The sequence below is a fragment of the Erpetoichthys calabaricus genome, chromosome 12, assembly GCF_900747795.2.
Source record: "Erpetoichthys calabaricus chromosome 12, fErpCal1.3, whole genome shotgun sequence".
Taxonomy (NCBI): Eukaryota; Metazoa; Chordata; class Cladistia; order Polypteriformes; family Polypteridae; genus Erpetoichthys; species Erpetoichthys calabaricus.
The window spans coordinates 29,596,960-29,619,243 of record NC_041405.2 but is presented as its reverse complement, the minus strand read 5'-3'; the positions used below and the strand labels follow the sequence as shown (position 1 = coordinate 29,619,243).

General features: G+C 39.9%; 1 protein-coding gene across 2 annotated transcripts in view; it reads right to left on the bottom strand.

Moving 5' to 3' along the window:
• Nucleotides 1-2,298: 2,298 nt before the first annotated feature.
• Nucleotides 2,299-22,284, bottom strand: part of LOC114662007 (ankyrin repeat and fibronectin type-III domain-containing protein 1-like) — a 158,352-nt gene continuing 138,366 nt past the window's right edge. For both annotated transcript variants that reach the window (XM_051934841.1, XM_028815289.2), the window contains 7 exons: nt 19,190-19,405; nt 17,670-17,836; nt 15,046-15,196; nt 8,446-8,605; nt 8,134-8,300; nt 4,369-4,579; nt 2,299-3,100 (listed from right to left, as the gene is read on the bottom strand). In XM_051934841.1, coding sequence (XP_051790801.1) covers nt 2,760-3,100; nt 4,369-4,579; nt 8,134-8,300; nt 8,446-8,605; nt 15,046-15,196; nt 17,670-17,836; nt 19,190-19,405 — 1,413 coding nt within the window. In that variant the 3' untranslated portion in view covers nt 2,299-2,759. The remainder of the gene's footprint in view (nt 3,101-4,368; nt 4,580-8,133; nt 8,301-8,445; nt 8,606-15,045; nt 15,197-17,669; nt 17,837-19,189; nt 19,406-22,284) is intronic.

The following is a 22,284-nucleotide window of genomic DNA, read 5'->3' as shown; positions in this document are numbered from 1 at the left end:
GTCAGAGTCCAATTCAGGGATAATACGCAAAATGTTGTCCACGAAGTATTTTGCTTTGTGCATTCCCTTTCCCATTTTAGAGGTTGTTTGCTCGTCGCTACTCACGCATGCGCAGGTAATCAAGGTCAAATCAATGAAGCTAACTTTCCTTCTAGCAAAGAGAGCTGAACTAAAACACAACAGCGAGTTTTGTCACCATTTATTGCTGATCACTGTCCTCTACCTCTGAATTTCGACAAAAGTCGACATCCGCCCTAAAAGAGTTAAATGTCTATTTTCTGTTACAGTAATACTGGCTTGTATGTGGCTGTAATATGCATCACTGTATTGCGTGCCTTTAATTTTCTCTCACAGTTATACGTCTCTCCAGCAAGTATTTTAATCTGTGCTGGCGTGCAGCTGATTATTGTATGTATGGCGTCTCCCCAGCAACGGATTTTATGTGCGCGAAAATAAATCTACTTTTAAAAGTCATCCTATTGTAATATCATGAAAATTCATATATTTAGGAAACACTTTACCGGGCCAAGTTTGTTAATCGCAAATCTGACATCCTCAGAGTGAACACTTGCACAACAACAAACACTAATACCACCTCTTTGGGGAAGCTGGTCTCCGCGTCTCAGTACCCGATTGGATTTTTCGTGGGTTATGTTTTAGGTTTTACCTCATTTACCGAAATCCGATTGGATCGACCACGCGATATTTTATAGGTCCCGCCCCCTCTGTCTTGTGTGACGCGTCAGGCGGCCTTTGAAGCATCGCACCGTGCCCCGCGCATGCGCACTTCACCAGAAGACACACACACACGGACACATGGATGCACACAGGGATTTTATTAAAGAGGATACAATGTCATTATTTTATTTTGGTTCAACAACGTAGTTACCCTACATCTAATTACTGCAAGTTTTATTTTAAAATGGCCTTATGTTTTAAAGACAACAGAAACAGCAGCACATTTCTGAATGGCCCATTTTAATGCCAGCGCTATTTATTTCAGAGTCCCTCTTTCCATGATGATTTTGTCATTTGCCAATCAAGACAAATGGGTTGAACCTCTTCCCATTGGTTAATACTTTCCTGTCAATTACTTTTGCCTCACTGTAGACAGCAGACTGTCACAGACCAAACCAGCACAACATCGAGGCAGTAAGGACTGGGGTAGTTCGTTTGCAAACAAAATATGATGAGATAGCTTAATACATTTTATTAAATGATAATAAACTGTACTTTGAAAGCCTAATGACCTAGTTACACTTTCCTGTTGTAACATTCAACAGAAAATGTCTCATAAAGCAACAAACACACATTGAAGACAAGACATAGCTACTCTCGTGCTGTTCCTTCTCCTTAAGGTAATACTGCCAGGATCTTTGATCGTTCTTTCTCACTGTCACTGTCCATCTATCGACATCTCCTGCATGGGCCTACAATTTGTCCTCTCTTTCAAAGTCTCTTCCTGTCTTTTTAAATATTCTCAAGGCTTGCAGAAAACAGGGGCTTCACTGTCCCCGTCAAATGGGTTACTGTCATTCAAGCATTTAGACCCGCCAATCTGAAGAGAAACCTGTTGCTATTTTAAAGGATAAGTTCAGCACATTTCACGTCAATGTTATTTCTTTACAAATACGGTACACTGTATATGCATGTACCACACAAAATTGTGTTCTAAAGTTAAGCACTTTCTATAAATTAAAAAAGAAAATCTTCCCCACACTGGCCCTTTACAACGGAGGATATAGGGCACAGAAGAATAGCTTAAAAACTTACCAAATGCATCCATTTTTCAAGCCAGTGTTATTTAAGAGTAAGGACATGCAGTAATGTCTTGTTTGAACTCGATGTAAAAGTAAAGAACAGTCTCTGTAATGTATTCACAATTGCAATCCTTCTCCTCTGACCACAAGTTGAAGTTCTGCCCAATTTTGAATGTTTATTCGATAAATTGCTTATCTTACAGTTTTAGTTCTTAGTTTGTGTTCAGATCTCTGTTTCCAATGTTAATACCTCGCAAAACTACCAGCCATACTCTCTAGTTCAAGTAGATGTCGTCTTTGATTGCACATGCCCACTTACCTCCAGAAATGTTGATTCGGTATTGATCTTCTCAGTCACAAAAGTACGCATAACCTAAACAACCCTACATAATGAAATTAGTGTAAAACACGTGAGTTGTCTTTTTAAAATCTTGATCCCCACCATCATTCAGGGTCTGCACACGTTCTGTGTTGTTCTTTGTCATTCAATCCTCACCGAAATCAAGGTCTACGTGTACCTCGTGTGACGTGCCATCAATGGTAATTGTACTGTAGTATTTTAATGGCAACAGATGTATTCTAATTACAAGAGCTCTCCCACAGACACAACACATAAATATTTTTACAACATATTTTGCATGTGTAATATTTACAGAGTTCAAAGAAAATCACAAAACAAAATTATCAGTGTCTCGATGGAATAAAATGGCGAATCCTGTTTACTGCCACACCAAAAAGTTTAGATTGCCAGCCATTGAATCCCATCTAGTCTTCAACTTGAAACAAGACTCCACAAACTCAAATATCTGGAAAATCCTTCAAGTTGGCTCAGATGTCTGAACTTTGAAACTGGTGGCCCTATAGGATTGTTTTATACTGCCTCAAGGTGCAGGCCACAGCAAAAATCCATGTTAGCCTCTTATCATCCTCTTCACAAACCAAAGACTGCAAGTAAAATAAGTCAGTTTGATGTTTTTCATATGTGGATGGAGTTGTGCTTCATGTCTCTTGAGGGGCATTGATCCACTCCACTAAGCTCCTTTCGGGCAGGCGTGTCGCCCTGGGCATTTCTGTAGTCAATGACTCGCGGTACTTCTCGCTGTGCCATTCCTTCTTTGTCCTGGGCAGGGAGTGGAATCGATTCTGGAGCAACTTAGTCTTACTCATGTCTACATCGGACACCCTGGATTTCAAGACCTTGCGTCCCCTGCTACTTGGGGAACTCTCTTCTTCTTGATAGAATGGGTAATTGGCTTCTTCAGGACTGGATGGGCTGGCGGATACTGAGTTGCCATCTGTCAACCAGAAAACGTCATCCTTGTCCAAGCTGCTTTGGGAATCTGCACGAAAAGAAGAGAAAATGTAAATTGAAGCAAAAAAGTGACTTATTGAAACAATATAACACTATCCTTATTAGATACAATTTTATAGCATGATGTACTGAGAATGAAATGTAAGTTATTTTTGGTTTATTTAATAAGACTTGTAATATTTAATTTGTCTATTTTATTTTAGGAAGCTGTAGCTTATAAGTGAATAACCTGTGTATCCAAGACTGTGTGTATTTAAACAGGAGTTTAGCAAGAAGAACCTGCAGCGCAGGCAAAGACATCATGTTGTTAGTATGTGGTGGGGGATGTTGGTACAGCAAGGCTAACAAAGATTTAGAAGCAAAAGTTTCAGAAGACATTGTGGGCCAAGTTTGAGACCACTCTAGAAAAGGACTCCATTAGATTTGTTCTTCTTTTGAACCATCAAATAAACAAACTGGCTGGAATAGCAATATGTTTGAAGAAAGTGTTGACTTCTAGTATGCAAATAAGGCGAGAATTATGGGTTGGATATGCAAATATAAAGCAAACATTAGGAAGAAATGTTGTTATCTATTTGAGTGTTTGGGTCAGCATCAGTGTTTTCCGAGCTGGAGATGATCCTGTGCTGGTTAGCAGAGGCAAGGTACGCTCCAAAACATGGCAACAGGTAGACCGACTCGAATGGAGGCTGGCGTGTGAGTGACGAGGGCCCCGCACGGCTCCCCACTCGTGACGTCACACTTCCCCCTCTCCTCTGTCTCAGATTAGTGTGAATAAATCGCTCCTGCAAGCGAACAATGATTCATAGTGTGATGACAGAAGTCGCAAAATCAACCGGAATGTTGAAGCAAATTATAGACAAATACCCGATTTAAATCCGTTAAGTAGTTCTCTCGTGAAAAGCGGACAGACACACAGGCAGACGTTGGATTTTATATATAGAGAGAGATGGTGATGGTTAAATATTAAGAAGCTCAAATGTTTTCATATGGAGTCCTGTTTAGAGCTTGATGATGTTACAATCTGAAGTTCCATCCCGCTAGTGATGAGTGGTTTGCATAAGCTTTTCTATGTTATACTGGACAGGACTTGTTCACCCATATACTGTATTAGTGGTATTGCTTCAATATGCATACAAACTCATTCCATGATATCATTAAGCATACAGGAAAAAGACAAAAGAAAATCCAAACAAGCATGAATTAAAGAAAAAAAATACTAGTTAAAAACAGAGGCCCAAGCCCTGACACCGTGGGTCTTGTATTTTGAGAAAAGAGAACTGCAGCTTGACCTACCACGGATGGAATCAATTCTGTCACTGCAGTCTGAACACGATGGCAAAGAAGGAGCATGGTGAAGGTAGAAATCGAGGTTCTCATCGCTGTCCTTGGTTATGGTTTGCTCCATGATCCACAGCAGGCGAGTGTCACTGCAATTTTGTTTGTAGCGTACATAATGGAGGGCATCTGTTATCCATCGCACCTCCCGCCACAGGTCATCCACACGCTGAAATTTCAAACATCAGTCTGAATTAGCTCTTTACTCCACAACATGGAAAAATTTCTGAAGTAGCATGACACTGAAAATTATTATACAGACTCCCCCCCCCAACAAATCATCAAGTGGACACATAATAATTGGAGAATGTTTTACTGGCCCACTATTAATAGGATAGTCTCTTTTAATTTTGGTGGACATAATAATGAAAAAAAACCCAATTCTTTGGACAAAATACAAATTTAGAAAAAATGAGGAAAGGAGCCTGATGACTATTGATGCGAACTAATTGGCCAGTGCAATAAAATTGTGGCATTTTTGACAAAATTGATGGAGGGGGTTGCTATTAAAGTAGGCAGAGACCACTTCTGATGCCAGAGTGATGTGAGTCTTTGTTAAAATGGTAGGGGACAGAGACATTAATTGTGTAAAAAAAAAAAAAAAAACCTTTGCAGAACTGCCACTAGAGGGCAGCAAATGTCCTTGCTGTATAAGAGGAATGACTAGTGCAGAGGTGTCGAACTCCAGGTCTGGAGGGTCGCAGTGGCTGCAGGTTTTCATTCTAACCCTTTTCCTAATCAGTAAGCAGTTTTCACTGCTAATTAACTCCTTTTCCCTTCATTTTAATAGTCCTGTTTTTAAGGATTCAGTCCTCTGAATGTATTCCTTTCTTCATTAAATGACAGCCAAACAGAAATGAGATGTGAAATGAGCCGACAGATGACCAGCTAAGCTGGGATTCCAAACTCCAATCACTTTCTTAATGAGAAGCCGATTCTTGCTGTTAATTAAACTCATTATTTAACTCCATGGCTTGTTGCTGCTCTCATTCTTTGTTGATTTTTCAGTTTTTTCTAAGAACACCGTCACCATGTTTTGGTGACCTGAGAGATCAACCTTACTGAGAACTTCACCTTTCTTTATTTTCAGATACTGTGTGATGGGCACAGTGGAGCTGGTCATGTAGCGCCTCGTTTTGTATTTCATTATTGTTTAGCTGCTAATTAAGGAAAAAGAGACGACTAAGGGGCCTGAGTCACGTTAATTAAAACTAAGGCAAAAGAAGTTAATTAGCAGAAAAAAAACAGGTCACTAATGAAGAAGAAAGTTAGAATGAAAACCTGCAGCCACTGCGGCCCTCCAGAACTGGAGTTTGGCACCTGTGGACTAGTGGGTGGCACACTGATGCCATGGTCAGGGCTTCTGTCTTACAGCTCCAGGACACAGGGCTTGACACTCCCAGCCTGGATATTGTTTGTGTGGCATCTCAAAGGGTCCCTCTCTGACTGTATGTGTTCTCCTCACACATCTTAAAGATATGAATGGTCCAGTAAAACTAATAGAAGGTGCCCGAGTAAGCAACCAGTGAGTTTGTGAGTAGGGATTGAACCAGCACCTTTGTAATGGACAGCCCAATATTTAGGCCGCTAAGCCTACATCTTTTTTTTACTTAGTATTCAGCAAAGGAAGACATGCAGGATTGTGGAAATTCTAGAGGTATAAAGCAATATTGAAATGGATAACTGATAAAAAGATGAGATGAAAAACAGTGAAAGGAAAGAACAGTTCCCTAGAAAAAGGTACAACAGATTATGGAAAAATAATGAAAGGAGTGCACCTTATGATTATAGATGTACAGAAGGCATATGATAGAGTTCTCTGGAAAGAAATATAAGGATGTATGAGAAAGACTAAGTACCTGAGAAGTATGTAAGGGTAGTTTTGGATGTATGAAAGTACCTACACAAAGTGAGATGTAGTGCAGGAATAACCAATAAGCCTGAATTTTTTGTTTCTAGATTTGGATGTTATTACTAGGGCAATAGGGCTAGGGTGGGTAGAACTGGAATATGGTATTAGGAGTGGTATGTGACTGAAGAATCAAAGCAAGAGTCAAAGGTAAAGTGAACAAAACAGTGGTTAGACCAGCACTGTTGTATGGATCAGAAAGCTGGGCATTTAAAAAGGTGCATGAAAGGAAACAGCTTGCTACAGAAATAAGGGTGCTGAGATAGATGTGTGGAGTAACAAAGCTTGATGAGATTAGAAATGAGAGAATCAACGTACAGTTATTAAAGTTGAAGAAATCTGAAAGGAAATCCAGAGAAGAAGGTTAGAGTGGTATGGGCATTACTGGGGCAATAACACACCAGGCCACATCCATCCATCCATCATCCAACCCACTATATCCTAACTACAGGGTCATGAGGGTCTGCTAGAGCCAATCCCAGCCAACACAGGGCACAAGGCAGGAAGCCAGCCCACCGCAGGGCACACACACACACACACCAAGCACACATTAGGGACAATTTAGGATCGCCAATCCACCTAACCTGCATGTCTTTGGACTGTGGGAGGAAACCCACACAGACAAGGGGAGAACATGCAAACTCCATGCAGGGAAGCAAACCCAGGTCTCCTAACCGCGAGGCAGCAGTTCTACCACTTTGCCACTGTGCCGCCCACCAGGCCACATGGTGCAGGCTATTTGCAGATGACATTGTGCAGTGTGGCATCTCTAAAAATACTGTGGAGAAATGGAGAAGAGTGGTGGAGGATAGAGTCCTTAAGATTAGTTGGAAAAAGTTAGAATGACTAAGATTTAAGGAACACAACCAACATGGAGAAGTTAACCACCTCGGGAAAAAGCTTAAAAGGGTGGAAAATTTCAAAATCTCAACAAGGAAACAGAGGATGGGGAGCTAGATCTAGAAATAAAGCACAGAATACAATCAGGTGGGTAGAACTGGAATATGGTATTAGGAGTGCTATGTGACTGTAAAGTGGTAAAGTGTACAAAACCGTGGTTAGACCAGCATTGTTGTATGGATCAGAAAGCTGGGCATTTAAAAAGGTGCATGAAAGGAAACAGTTTGCTACAGAAATAAGGGTGCTGAGATAGATGAGTGGAGTAACAAAGCTCGATGAGATTAGAGATGACAGAATCAACGTACAGTTAAAGTTGAAGAAATCTGAAAGGAAATCCAGAGAAGAAGGTTAGAGTGGTATGGGCATGTAATGAGAAGAGAGTTGAACAATGTGGGGAGTAGAATCATGGATACAGAGTGGTCATGATGGACCAAAGGGAAAGTAGATGGACTGTGTGAAGTGGGATCTAAGAAAGAGAGGAGTATCAGGCGAGGAAGTGTAAAACAGACCAGAATGTAGGAGGCTGGTCAACTATAGCAACCCCACATGAAAGTGGTAAAAACTTTAGAAGAAGATTCACTAAAGATATGGTAACTGGCAATGTGTACGGCAAATGGTAGGGTGCTTAGCACATTGGGACTTTTAGGCACCTGAGTGGGGGCTGGTATGAATCTGTAGACATTAGAGAAGATACCAAAAAATAAAAGTCAATTGCTATTCTTTGTCAATCAGTTCAGTCAAGGGGTTGTCGTTCTTACATAATGTTTATATGGCAGTGCCCAGCACTGTAGTGACCAGGCTGCTTTGACAACTCTCCTGAAATCCTTAGGAAGACACAAGTACTAGGAAGTTGAGCATTCCTCCTCAATGTCTAGAACATCACAGTTGGTGACTTCTGTAAATAATTTACGTACCTGGATAAGCCCCATCACTTGATCATGTCTCTCTTTGGCTTCTGTCACCTCTTGTGTGTCCAAGGCTTCTCTCAAAGCCTGCTGGGACAGCTGTGAGTCCAGCTCTAGCAATACCGAAGCTTGACAGTACTTGGAGAAGAACTGATACTCGTATGTTGAAAAGTGAACTATGAGGAAAAAAAGAAAAGATGAAACAGGTGCCATGAGATCATAGTGGACCAGAGGTGCACAGAGTGGGCTAAAGGGTATAATGATCCCACTAGATCATTCTAGAATCTCTCCTCAACGCCAGTGCAGCAGGCTGTTTCTTACCAATTTCAAACATTTGCAAGGGGAGAGTCAGGAAGCCGCTCAGATGCCCATCCTGCCCAGGTGCAGAGCAAATGTCCTCTGACGGTGGAAGTAACAGGAGGAAAGACACCTTGTCTCCAAATTCCAGCACTTCCTGTGTGTATAGACGGTAGTTTCTAGCCTGAGGGGATACAGGATGTACATAAATTTACAATTCACAAGTCCAACGTCTCTTCAACATAAGGTAACATTTGGCTATTTGGTGCCCTAACTCTGTATGATTCATTAGCCATAGGAGAAACAGAAAAATCAACAGAAAGGTATGGCATATGAACACCAAAAAGCACTGCCTGTGGGTCAATGGCATACTAGCGTTGTGGCGGAAGAGCTTTGGCCCTTAGAATGATCGAAAGTGCACTGTGACCAGAGTTGTGTCGCCGTCCAGGTCTTAGACAGCAGAGCAGCCTTACTGCCAGTCAGAGTTGATATGAATAATGTGACAAATGTGAACGTTTTATTATGTTCAAATGTTACAAGGGTCAATATTGGACCAGTGAGTGGAAAATATTGTAATGGGCTTTCATTTAGGGGCAAAATTAAAGAGTACTGGTCATTAGACCAGAACACCATCTTGTTGTTCAGCAGTGTGATTCAAAAGTACTCTGGACTGTATGATTGTTTTTTTGCATACTGTACAGTATACGGGGCCAGAAAACCCCAACCCTTTATGTGCAGTTTTGTGTCTTTTCTTTACAGTATCATCTCCTGATTATTCTTTTGCTCACAGTAATCCTGGGAAACATGTTTGTGTCCTCAACATACTGGCCATAAAAGTCCAGATAGACTCTTTTTTTTTTGATTGAGTGGCACAGATGTTATTGTCAGTACATTTGGATAGTCGGTCATTGCCAAAATCAGAAATACTAGAAACAGAGACAGGTAAACAAAGTTTATGGGAGATCACTAAACTCGAAGTTGTTAAACAGAAGCAGAACTCATGAAAAACTGCTCAGGAACACGTACGTCATAGAGTGTACAAAATGGCCACCATAACATCATGTCTTACATGTCTTTTGTATCATATGCTTAGGAGCATATCATGTCATAGTAACCAAGTACTCCAAAAATAGCAAAAATATCGATGTCATTGTAAAAACAAAAATGATTATCTCAGACAGAAATAAGGGGGTGCCTTTTTTTTTTTTTTTTTAACTTCCCAATATAGTTTCTTCCCCTTCACTCTTCCTCGCTCGCTCTACCTAAGATGTCTTTGGAGACATGAAAACAACAGTCAGATTGCTGCTTGAGTGTCCTGCTTAGTTTATCCTGAATGTTTAACCCAAGGTTCTGATTATCCCACCATCAATGTGTCATCCTTTATTAGCAGACTACATCATAAGATCTGTGCATTTCATTTTTCTTTTAGTACACATGAAGATGTAGAATGACTTAGACGATTACTCTGGAGAACACCAGCAATTGTCAGGAACACATTATTTATTAATTTATATACAGTAATCCCTCGCTATATCGCGCTTTGCCTTTCGCGGCTTCACTCCATCGCGGATTTTATATGTAAGCATATTTAAATATATATCGCAGATTTTTTGCTGGTTTGCGGATTTCTGCGGACAATGGGTCTTTTAATTTCTGGTACATGCTTCCTCAGTTGGTTTTCCCAGTTGATTTCATACAAGGGACGCTATTGGCAGATGGCTGAGAAGCTACCCAACTTACTTTTCTCTCTCTTGCGCTGACTTTCTCTGATCCTGACGTAGGGGGTGTGAGCAGGGGGGCTGTTCGCACACCTAGACGATCCGGACGCTCGTCTAAAAATGCTGAAAGATTATCTTCACGTTGCTACCTTCTGTACAGCTGCTTCCTGAAGTGACATGCTGCACGGTGCTTCGCATACTTAAAAGCTCAAAGGGCACGTATTGATTTTTGATTGAAAAACAAACTCTGTCTCTCTCTCTCTCTCTGCTCCTGACGGAGGGGGTGTGAGCTGCCGCCTTCAACAGCTTTATACGGCGGTGCTTTGCATACTTAAAAGCCAAACAGCCCTAGTGATTTTTGATTGTTGGCTTTTCTCTCTCTCTGACATTCTCTGCTCCTGACGCACACTCCTTTAAAGAGGAAGATATGTTTGCATTCTTTTAATTGTGAGACGGAACTGTCATCTCTGTCTTGTCATGGAGCACAGTTTAAACTTTTGAAAAAGAGACAAATGTTTGTTTGCAGTGTTTGAATAACATTCCTGTCTCTCTACAACCTCCTGTGTTTCTGCGCAAATCTGTGACCCAAGCATGACAATATAAAAATAACCATATAAACATATGGTTTCTACTTCGCGGATTTTCTTATTTCGCGGGTGGCTCTGGAACGCAACCCCCGCGATGAAGGAGGGATTACTGTATTGTCATACATGTGTGAGTAGGAGGCAGCTAAAGGGCCTGAGTAATGGTAATGCCACCTCCGACCAGGGGGTGGCGAAGTGTGCTGACTGTCTTTCTCAGTTACTTGCAGACTGTTCCTGGGAAACCCCACATGGTTCCAGCACCCTCGATGACAGCACTTCCGGGTCCGGCACCAGAGATGACGTCACTTCCGGTCCCGGCAACATCACGTCCGGTTCTGACCCTAAAGATGACGTTACTTCTGGTCCTGGGCCTAAAGATGGTGTCACTTCCGGTTCCCACCAACATCACTTCCGGCCCTAAAGATGACATCACTTCCTGACCGGGCCTTTAAAGCCACCATCTTTATGTCTTTAATCAGTCCTGTTTTGGATTCAGTCTTGAGAACATCTCTGTTCAAATATCTCAATTTTGGCAGCCTCCTGCATATTGTATCCTGGCTGCTCCAAACCTTTATCATGTCTTTTGGCATTTCTTGTTACAATATTTATTTATTATTTTCATGCACTATTTTAATACTTGGTTATATTTTTATTATTATTTTGGTGATGTCCTTAAGTCACCATGTTGTGTATTTATTTCTTTATGGGTGCCACAATTTCGTTTTTCTCATCTTCATGGGTACTACCATTTTGTGTGTCCGGTCACTACAATATGTTGTGATTAAGTAGTACATGATGCACATGCTATGTGACTTGTGATATCATGGCGGCCATGACATAATTTAGCTAAGGGATAGAAAAAGGCTAGTCCAAAGATTGGACCCAAATTTTATGGACTGGGAGAGAAAGAACCAAGAGGTTTAGCAAGAGAGTAGTTGTTTAAGCAAATGAGGGTCACAGCCAAAATGCCTTAATGAGCCAGCAAATGAAACCAAGACATCCATCCATCCATCCATTTTCCAACCCGCTGAATCTGAACACAGGGTCACGGGGGTCTGCTGTACCCAATCCCAGCCAACACAGGGCACAAGGCAGGAACCAATCCCTGGCAGGGTGCCAACCCACCGCAGGACACACACCCACACACCAAGCACACACTAGGGCCAATTTAGAATCGCCAGTCCACCTAACCTTCATGAATCAAAACAAAAAGTTAAAAGAAGTTGAAGTAGAGGCTCCTAACCATAACTAAATTAGCTTTCCCTAACTACAATAACTGGACAAATTTGTCACATCTTAAATGAAATGTGTATGGTGAGATGATGCATTGTGTCGATGTCTGATTGTGTGCCCAGCAACAGAGTGTTATTATTAAGTACAATATGGCTGCAGCCACAAGTAGCATTGAGTGGAAATCTGAATGTATCGATTAGTGTACAGTGTCTCAAAATTGACATCAAAACTTGTCTTGGTGGCCATTTTACAATTGGAAAACTCACTATAAAAAAGGTGTTTTTTGGGGGGAAGTTGAGAGCTACAGTGCATCCGGAAAGTATTCACAGCGCATCACTTTTTCCACATTTTGTTATGTTACCCTTATTCCAAAATGGATTAAATTCATTTTTTTCCTCAGAATTCTACACACAACACCCTATAATGACAACATGAAAAAAGTTTACTTGAGATTTTTGCAAATTTATTACAAATAAAAACATTGAGAAAGCACATGTACATAAGTATTCACAGCCTTTGCCATGAAGCTCAAAATTGAGCTCAGGTGCATCCTGTTTCCCCTGATCATCCTTGAGATGTTTCTGCAGCTTCATTGGAGTCCACCTGTGGTAAATTCAGTTGATTGGACATGATTTGGAAAGGCACACACCTGTCTATATAAGGTCCCACAGTTGACAGTTCATGTCAGAGCACAAACCAAGCATGAAGTCAAAGGAATTGTCTGTAGACCTCCGAGACAGGATTGTCTCGAGGCACAAATCTGGGGAAGGTTACAGAAAAATTTCTGCTGCTTTGAAGGTCCCAATGAGCACAGTGGCCTCCATCATCCGTAAGTGGAAGAAGTTCAAAACCACCAGGACTCTTCCTAGAGCTGGCCGGCCATCTAAACTGAGTGATTGGGGGAGAAGGGCCTTAGTCAGGGAGGTGACCAAGAACCCGATGGTCACTCTGTCAGAGCTCCAGAGGTCCTCTGTGGAGAGAGGAGAACCTTCCAGAAGGACAACCAGCTCTGCAGTAATCCACCAATCAGGCCTGTATGGTAGAGGGGCCAGACGGAAGCCACTCCTTAGTAAAAGGCACATGGCAACCCACCTGGAGTTTGTCAAAAGGCACCTGAAGGACTCTCAGACCATGAGAAAGAAAATTCTCTGGTCTGATGAGACAAAGATTGAAGTCTTTGGTGTGAATGCCAGGTGTCTCATTTGGAGGAAGCCAGGCACTGCTCATCACCAGGCCAATACCATCCCTACAGTGAAGCATGGTGGTGGCAGCATCATGCTGTGAGGATGTTTTTCAGTGGCAGGAACTGGGAGACTAGTCAGGATAAAGGGAAGGATGACTGCAGCAATGTACAGAGACATCCTGGATGAAAACCTGCTCCAGAGCGCTCTTGACCTCAGACTGGGGCGACGGTTTGTCCTTCAGCGGGACAAAGACCCTAAGCACACAGCCAAGATATCAAAGGAGTGGCTTCAGGACAACTCTGTGAATGTCCTTGAGTGGCCCAGCCAGAGCCCAGACTTGAATCCGATTGAACATCTCTGGAGAGATCTTAAAATGGCTGTGCACCGACGCTTCCCATCCAACCTGATGGAGCTTGAGAGGTGCTGCAAAGAGGAATGGGCGAAACTGGCCAAGGATAGGTGTGCCAAGCTTGTGGCATCATATTCAAAAAGACTTGAGGCTGTAATTGCTGCCAAAGATGCATCGACAAAGTATTGAGCAAAGGCTGTGAATACTTATGTACATGGGATTTCTCAGTTTTTTTATTTTTAATAAATTTGAAAAAATCTCAAGTAAACGTTGTCATTATGGGGTGTTGTGTGTAGAATTTTGAGGAAAAAAATGAATTTAATCCATTTTGGAATAAGGCAGTAACATAACAAAATGTGGAAAAGGTGATGAGCTGTGAATAATTTTCCAGATGCACTGTATGTGTTTTTTGCGTAAAAAACAAGGAAAACATCTTTCTAAGGACTTCTTCAGACATCTGTGTTTACCAGATGTTTTTTATGTGCCACAGCATAATACAGGTAATCACCTCCATACAAGTAAAGGTAATTCTTTTTATGCATCTCATTCATATCGCCTTGGAGAAGTAGTGCATCTGCTGCAGTGACCTGCTGTGTATTTTCCATATGAAGACACCCTAAAATGTACCATCCTGACATTACTGTGTGTTCTCCAAATGAAGACTCAGTACACACAAACTTGTGCCACTGTTACCTAGCAACCGGCCTTCCTTTTTTGTGATGCCAGTGAAGGAGAGTTCACTCTCTCCATAAGCCAAGAAAGTTTCATTTCTGTCTCCAATGCATCTTTAGGATTGCAATCACCAAGATGCCCTCTTAACAGTACAACCTTAAATACTACAAATGCTTACAGAATGAATGCATACTGTAGACATGCTTCTAAACAGGAAATAAACACAGCTCTCCTTGTGGCAATTGAACAAATTTTGAGGGAAGCACAAAGCCAATTATTTGCAATTTTTTTGTGAATTAAAACACTAAGTTTCACTGCAAATTTAGTTTCATGTGAATTATTTCACTAATCCTTAGCAAAAAGTAAAAGACCTAAAAATGGTGACATCCACAAAAGAATAATCGATAAACAAACAGGTCATTAAAACAATGGCAGTTATTAATAAAAACAAATATCAAAATTCATATTAAATACTGGAAAAATATTCTTAATATTCTTCACAGAGTGTGTGTGACAGCTGCTCACCATTAAGCCAGCTCCTTAAATTTGAGATCTCTTATAAGAAGTCCTTGTGCTTCAAGCATGGGAAAGGCAGTATATAAATAAAATGCATTATTATTATTATTGAAAAACCAGAGCTGGAGCAGCCGAAAATAAAGTTGTTTTTTTTTTTTAATTTGGCTTGGACTTTCATTTAATTTTGATGTTGATTCTGGTTTAGTGTTTTTGTTAAAATGATACAATGGTGGTTTGTTTGAGGACCTGGCAGTAGACTCAGCTAAAGGAAAGGCTTACTCATTTCTACCACTCCCTGACCAACTCGAACATAACAGGTAATCCTAAAATTCTTCTAACAGTTATTTATAGAGGTGGTGGGGCTGTACCTTAGTTAGTGGAATATCGAGCCTCATCAATAGGTGAGTGATTGCTGCCCTCAGCTCTTTCAAAAACAAGTTGTGGCTGAAGTCCAAGTCTTTCTTCAGATCTGTCACATCACTCCTTGTTGATAGATTCTGCAGCCAATCCCACTCCTCCCTGAACAGAAAAGACATAATAACAATGCCTGCTCAGGTTATTGCTAACATTTTAATGATGTACTCTTTAATAGTGGATCTCATTCCCTTGGGTTTGTGATGCCAGATGCTAATTTTAAAGCTGACTGGCTGACCCTTCTGGAATGAAAGCTTTAACGCAGTATCAGGAACAACACAAATTAGAGAAGATTAGCCAGACCATTGATTTACACCAGCCATAGTTGTGACTTACTTTATACGCACATCACACATACCACAACAAGCTCCATGGCCCCTACACAACCACAACATTTTATATTCTATTTCACATTAAAATGTTATTCTGTAATCTTCAATAGAAATGACAACACTAACTGCTGTCACTGTTACAGTTTGGGCCTAAAATATTCAAAAAGGTCTCAACACTTTGAAGAAAGACCCGAGACCTACACACTTCAAAAATGTTGTGGCCTAAAAAACAAAAAACACCAAAAATGAGGGAAACAACCAAACCCCTGTCCCAAAATAACAGCTCTGAATAATCTGTTAAATTATTAAAAAAATAAACAAGGAACTTCACAATTAAAAGCATATTAAAATAACATAAAAAATAGAAAAATTTCCAAAAATTTAAATTAAAAAAGTATTAAAAAGAAGTCCAAAACAAAATATAAATTCAAAATACAAAAATAACCAAAGTAAATAGTTTGACTTCTGCCATTATTGTGGTTCAAGTGTAAAAAATGTAAAAGGCGTAAATACTTCAAAGAAAGGTACAGTTTGAAAAGGCCAGAGGCCTGAAAAAAATCACTAAAAGAAAGATGGGAATAGCCAAATCTCCAAGTCCTAAAATAACAACCTTTAAATTTCATACTTGTAAAATGTATTAAATTAAAATATTAAAAATCCATAGTGTTCAAAATAACCAAAGAATTTCTAAATTTAAAAAATATATTAAAGGTATACAAAAAAGAACTAAAAAAATATCCAAAATGTCAAAGTTCACATTTATTAAAAAGAACTCCAAAATAAAAGATAAATTCAATATGTAAAATTAAACCAAGTAAATACTCGGACTGCTGCCACTTATTACGAACCTAAGAAATTCAAAAGGCTTGAATGCTTAAAAGACATAAAAAAAAATCCCTGAAGAGAGAAGGGAACCGCCAAACCCCTGTCCCAGCATAACAACCTTGAATGATATTATTTAATTTTATTTATAAAAATAAAAATGCACCATGTTCAAAAATAACCAAAGGATATATACAAAAAAGAATACAGAAAAGAACTAAGAAAAAAAATTCAAAAAATGTAAACATCAAAAGTTTGTAAAGAACCCAAAAAATAACATGAAATTCAAAATACAAAAATAACCAAAGTTTAACCAAACAGCAAGAGGCAAGTTGAATAGAAACTAAGCTAAAAAAGGCTAATTAGAATTGTAAATTGTAAGACAAAAACAACAACTGAAGTCAAAGAAATGCAGAGGGTCCAAAATAAAACTGAGGGTCCGAGAAACAAAGGCAGTGAAAAGTGAGCAGATGGCTGAGCAAAGAGGCTAAGGCTGCAGGTCCTTTAAATGGCACATAACTACAGGAAAAGGAAGCAGGGCAAATTTAACAAATACTACAAAAATATGAACAAATATCAGATAAGGCAAAAGGGGAAAAATGACAAAAAATACAAACAAATAAAATAACAGCCATGTTCTCACAAGAGCTTTTCACAGTACAGTGTAACGATAATATTATTAAAATATGTACTTAGAAAAAAATGAATACTTTAGAACCAATTGCTGCACGTTAAAACTAATAAAGATAAAATCTCAAAAATTCTGGCCAGCTGGCCTAAAGGAATACATGTGGGCTGAGATGAATGGCCATTAGCAGGCCGGCATAGCCTGGAATGGAAGGAACAGGCAGAATTTAAGGCACCCCTTACCTCCCTCCAGAAGGAAAGCATGGGCTAGATTAGGGACAGGACTGGAGTTTTGGCTGAATAGGACTGGTGTGAAGCTTAGCCTACTGGTCTGTGAGGTACATCAATGAAGATAAAGAGAGAGGTAACAAAGAAACTCTCTGTCTCCCATTTTCAATCCATGGAGGAAGAGAAGGAAGCTAGGCCATTGCTGACTTCATTTAAAGGCCATGTGAGACCAAAAACCAAGCTGGACCAGAACAAAACAGAGAGAGCCATCTGGTAGCAAGCATCTCCTTAGGTTGTAATCCTATTCTTGTCATACTCATTTGTCCTCATCTTTTGGGCATATTATTTATAATACTTAAATAACTGTTTGACTTTATCTTTCCTGCCTGCTTTGGTACTCTATGGAATTGACTGGGGTTACAAATGTAAAAGAAAATGGGAACTGCTGAATTACAGTAGCATGAAAGCATGATAAGAGAATGGGATTTGGGGCATTTTGTTATGGTCGACATTAATAAAGAGTATAAAGGGTCACCCTAGGATTATAACACAATAAAACAGTTCCTTACCGTGAAATGTGCTTATTCTCACGAATGCGCATGTGACACAGCAGGTTAGGCAGTTTCTGTGGGACCAACACCTTGATCTGGTCCACGGAGCTGCACAGCTTGAGAAAGCCCAGGTAGAGACCAGGGGGTGAGATCTGGCTGCTGTACCTGTGGTAGGCCAGTTTCTCCTGCCGAAGAAAACAAAGCAAGAAATGTTGTCAGTGAACAAGATAAAATGAACTGGATATGGACGTGTTATGGAGAGAAAGCGAGAGAGGTACAGAGTGTGTCATTCCTCTGTCTCCACAGCATGTTCTGGTCTGCTCTAAACTCAAAACGATGTACGGTTTAGTCTGCTTACTTCAGTCCTTATTCTTGGAACATTGTACTTCAAGTCAGAGTGACCTTTATTATCTCACTAGGGTAAATTGACATGGTTATGTGTATTAGGAAAAAAAAATGAAGAAAGTCAGCTTTTTACTTATTACACGATACAAAATACAAAAATAATCCACATTTCAAGGCCTTTTTACCACACTTCTTTTAACTTCACCTATTTGTTGTCTGGTACAAATCTTGTAATCGATATTTAACCCACTTCCTATCGTCCAAATGACTTGACATTTTGCAGACTTACTCAGTTCCGATGACAACTGATGAAGCAATAATCAGTTTCACTAATTGATCAATTAATCCATGTTAATTAAGAAATGAAATTTTCATATGAAGAATAGTTAAAGATTTCACCAATAGATGGCGTTAGTAACAGATAAAAATATTAACGGAAGAGTTAAAATATTGATTACAAAATTATGCTAAATCAAACCCAAGACTAAAAAGTTGAAAATATATATATATATATATATATATATATATATATATATATATATATATATATATACACACACAGTATATATATACACTTTTTTAAAAACATGCTTATATTAAGTTAAAAAGTGTACTAAAAAGTAAAAAACAAGTCTCTTATACATCACTCATAAAATAAACCTGTGGGCGCTTTTCATCAATCAACATTCAAAACACACTTAAAATCTAAAATTCGTAAAAATTTTACGAGTGATGTATGAGAGACTTATGTTTTACTTTTTAGTACACTTTTTAACTTAATATAAGCGTGGTTTTTAAAAAGAATTATTTTATATATATATTTCCTACTGTACATATACATTTATTAGCGGATTGCTCTGCCACATGAAGGCCACAGAGCTGATGTTTTTGCTGAACACATCCTTTTCTCTCCTTGGGACAACCAAATTAAAACTCCAGGAAGCATTGCCACAGAGTGTCTATTTTGCTGCCGGGACTACCATTTCTTTTAAAGTGACTAGAATCATTTAAAACAAGCAAGACGCAAAGTAGAGAAATCTGGTCCTAGCTTAATATCTGCAGGAATTCAGACCTCAGCTCAGAATCTAAGCTCAGATCTGCCAAATAGGGAGAAACCAGGAAACACGGTCCTATTATGCCTCAGCAAAAAAAAAAAAAGCATTTTAAGAGAAAGACAAAAACACTGGGGTTACCTTGAGTGCACTGATCAGCACATCTACAGCAGTAGACTCTGCTGACAAGCAGCTCTTCTTCTTGTCCCGCTGAAAGCTGCTAATGGAGGTCCAGTGCAATGTCTCAAGGGCTTGGGGGATGGAGTGTTCCTGGAGAGTCACCAGCAGAACATTGCCTTGCTGGTCCTTGATGGGTTCATAGTAGACTTGGCCCAGATCCTCAGTACCCAGAGAGCTCTGTAAGGCAATGGAAAGGAAAAAAAAAACACATGGAAAGATGTAAGCTGCTAAGCAAGTCTAATGACACCTTACTTATACTTAAACTTAAGACGTTGAAACCTGCACTGTAACAGCAGAGCAAATGAAGAAGAAGATGATAATATGATAAAGATGAAAGGGCTCACTACTATTAAACCTATAATTTACATACTTCTTCTTCACCTTCTAACCAATGAACTGTAAGAGGGGTCTACAACCAAGTGAGGCGTTCGGGGGTAGCAAGTGGGGTGACCGCCCCAGGCCCTGCTTTTGAGGTCTGCGTATCCTGTTCGAGTGGATTTGTCAAGTTATATTCTCCAGTATATATATATATTTGAGATGCTTCTAAGAGGAACCCTTTAAAAACCCTTCTTCAAGGTCGAATTCCATACATGTACGTCTTTGAAAACATTCCATAGTTCACCTTCATCGCCCGAAAAGGGTTGCCAGTATAATCCCTTCCTAAAATTGATATAGCCCATTGGTTGCTGGGTTGGTTTCTGTTTTGACTTGGGAACAACTGATGGCTTGTCACTTACGACTCATTCATGTCTGGACAGCCTACCATTGTTTCTTCGTCAAGTCTTTGGTTCAGTTTGCTACAGAAACAGTGCGGGAAGTGTTTGGTAGAGGAACAAGCAGCAACGTTTTATTACTGGTTTAGCTGTATCGCTGTCAACAACATGAGTGGAAGAGATCGTGGTGCACTTTTTCAATAGATTATATTATTATTTTTTGATAAAGTCCGTGTGTTATCTTGCAAAAATTTAGCTGAATACTGTAATGAGAAAATCTGGTGTATGGTAACATTTTTATGAAATTTGCACGCACGTTTATACAGCCCACACATACCGGTAACAATGTTTGCCGTAACTGGCCCCGCGTGGGGTTGGTCAGCCCTGAGCCCCGCACACCCCTAAGGCCGCCTCTGTCTACAACCATATCCACTTCCAATTGACTCATTTTATTTTAAACACGATTGGATACTGTATGTACCTCCATGACCCTGACTTGTTTGAAGGATGTTCAACAGTGGATGGCTGAATGAGACTAAACAATTATCATAGTTTTATTAGGGTGACACACTTATAAAGACACAAGCATTGCTGCTGCAAAACTCCTGGGTTATGGATGGATGAATGGATATATAGATAGATGGATAGATGGATGGATAGATGGATAGATAGATAGGCAAGCCTACTTTATTAATCCCAAGGGGAAATTCACACAACTTACAACTTGGTCACAGTTTTTCTGTGATTATGTATGTCTTTCCTGAATATGTTAAACACTAGCTGAAATACCCGCCATTGCCTGGGAGGAAAATAAAGTGTTTTTTTTTTTTTTATTCTTTGAGAAAAATAGAATAAAAAAACAACTTTAAAAATAAAAATAAATTAACAAACAATGAAGACTCACTAATGTGCTTGTGAATTTCCCATTGGGATTAATAAAGTATCTATCTATCTATCTATCTATCTATCTATCTATCTATCTATCTATCTATCTATCTATCTATCTATCTATCTATCTATCTATCTATCTATTGTCTTGTAGGTCTTGTATGTAGATTATCATCCAGTTAACGTTCAGAACTGGCCAACTCTATTTAATTTCAAAAGCAACAGGCGCGCGGTGGTGCTCAGACATGAAGAATGCTGGCAGTCACCTCCAGTTCGCCCTCTGGTGGTCATTCCGAGAGTCAACTCGATGATAACATGCGTACAAGACTGCACGATCACTCCCCACCCTATCCAGAAAGGGGTGGGTTAGGGTTGATTTCACCCTTCAGTATGTTAAGTTGACCAATGAGGAACATGTGTACCAAATGTCATTAAAATCACTCCAGCCGTTTGGAAGTGATGCTGGAACATACATACATACATATATACACACACATACACACACACACGCATACATTGACTTAATGAAACAGGACAAAGTTTGAAAATCAATAGACATTGGCACTGTATCTGATCATGTTCAGCTCTGATGGGAAAGCGTTCCCCACGTGGGGAGAAAAGCACATGGCCGTGATATCTGTGGCAATCAGCAGCTACCCTGTAAAACACATGTAGCTGTGATCTCTCTCTCAAAAACGTCAAACGTTATTCCTTAACAATCTGTACAAGATAATGTCTGTTGAACAAACAGGTATCGCTAGCTAAGCGGAGGCAAGGTGCACCCCAACACATGGCGAGACGTAGACTAACTCGAACAGAGGTTGGCGATGGAATGAGGAAGGCCCCACCCCCCCCGCTCTCAGCTCACAGCCACGCTGTTGGATTTGCATAAATACATAGGTACTGTAAGCGAACTATGGTACTTAGCGCGATGAGTGAAGTCACAAAATCAACTGGAAAGTTCAAATCAAATTATAGAAAACAATGAAATCTAAATCCATTAAGTAATTCTCTCGTGAAAAGCAGACAGACATAAAGCGGACAGACATACAGACAGAACGCGCTTGAACCACTACATTTTTAAAACCATTTCTTAGCGAGCACCTATGGGCCAAGGGTAACCTGCATTCCAAATTTGAAGTCCCAAGTCCTCATGGTTAGGAAGATTTCATGATGAGTAAGTCAGTGGTATTTGGCTTTTATATATATATATACAGTATATATATATATATATATATATTAGATAGATAGATATATATATATACTAACTGTGTAAGCAATCCAGAACTACTCTGGGCATGTCTATCCTAGGACGATTCGTGTTGCCGATGTGCTTGCATCGTTTGTGCATTAGCAGCTAAGCGACTGTCTTCTTAGGAGGTTTTGTTTTGCCGGTGTACTGGCTGCGCTTGCATATCCTCTGAGCTGGAGCCCTTACCCCGGACTTTATCTCTC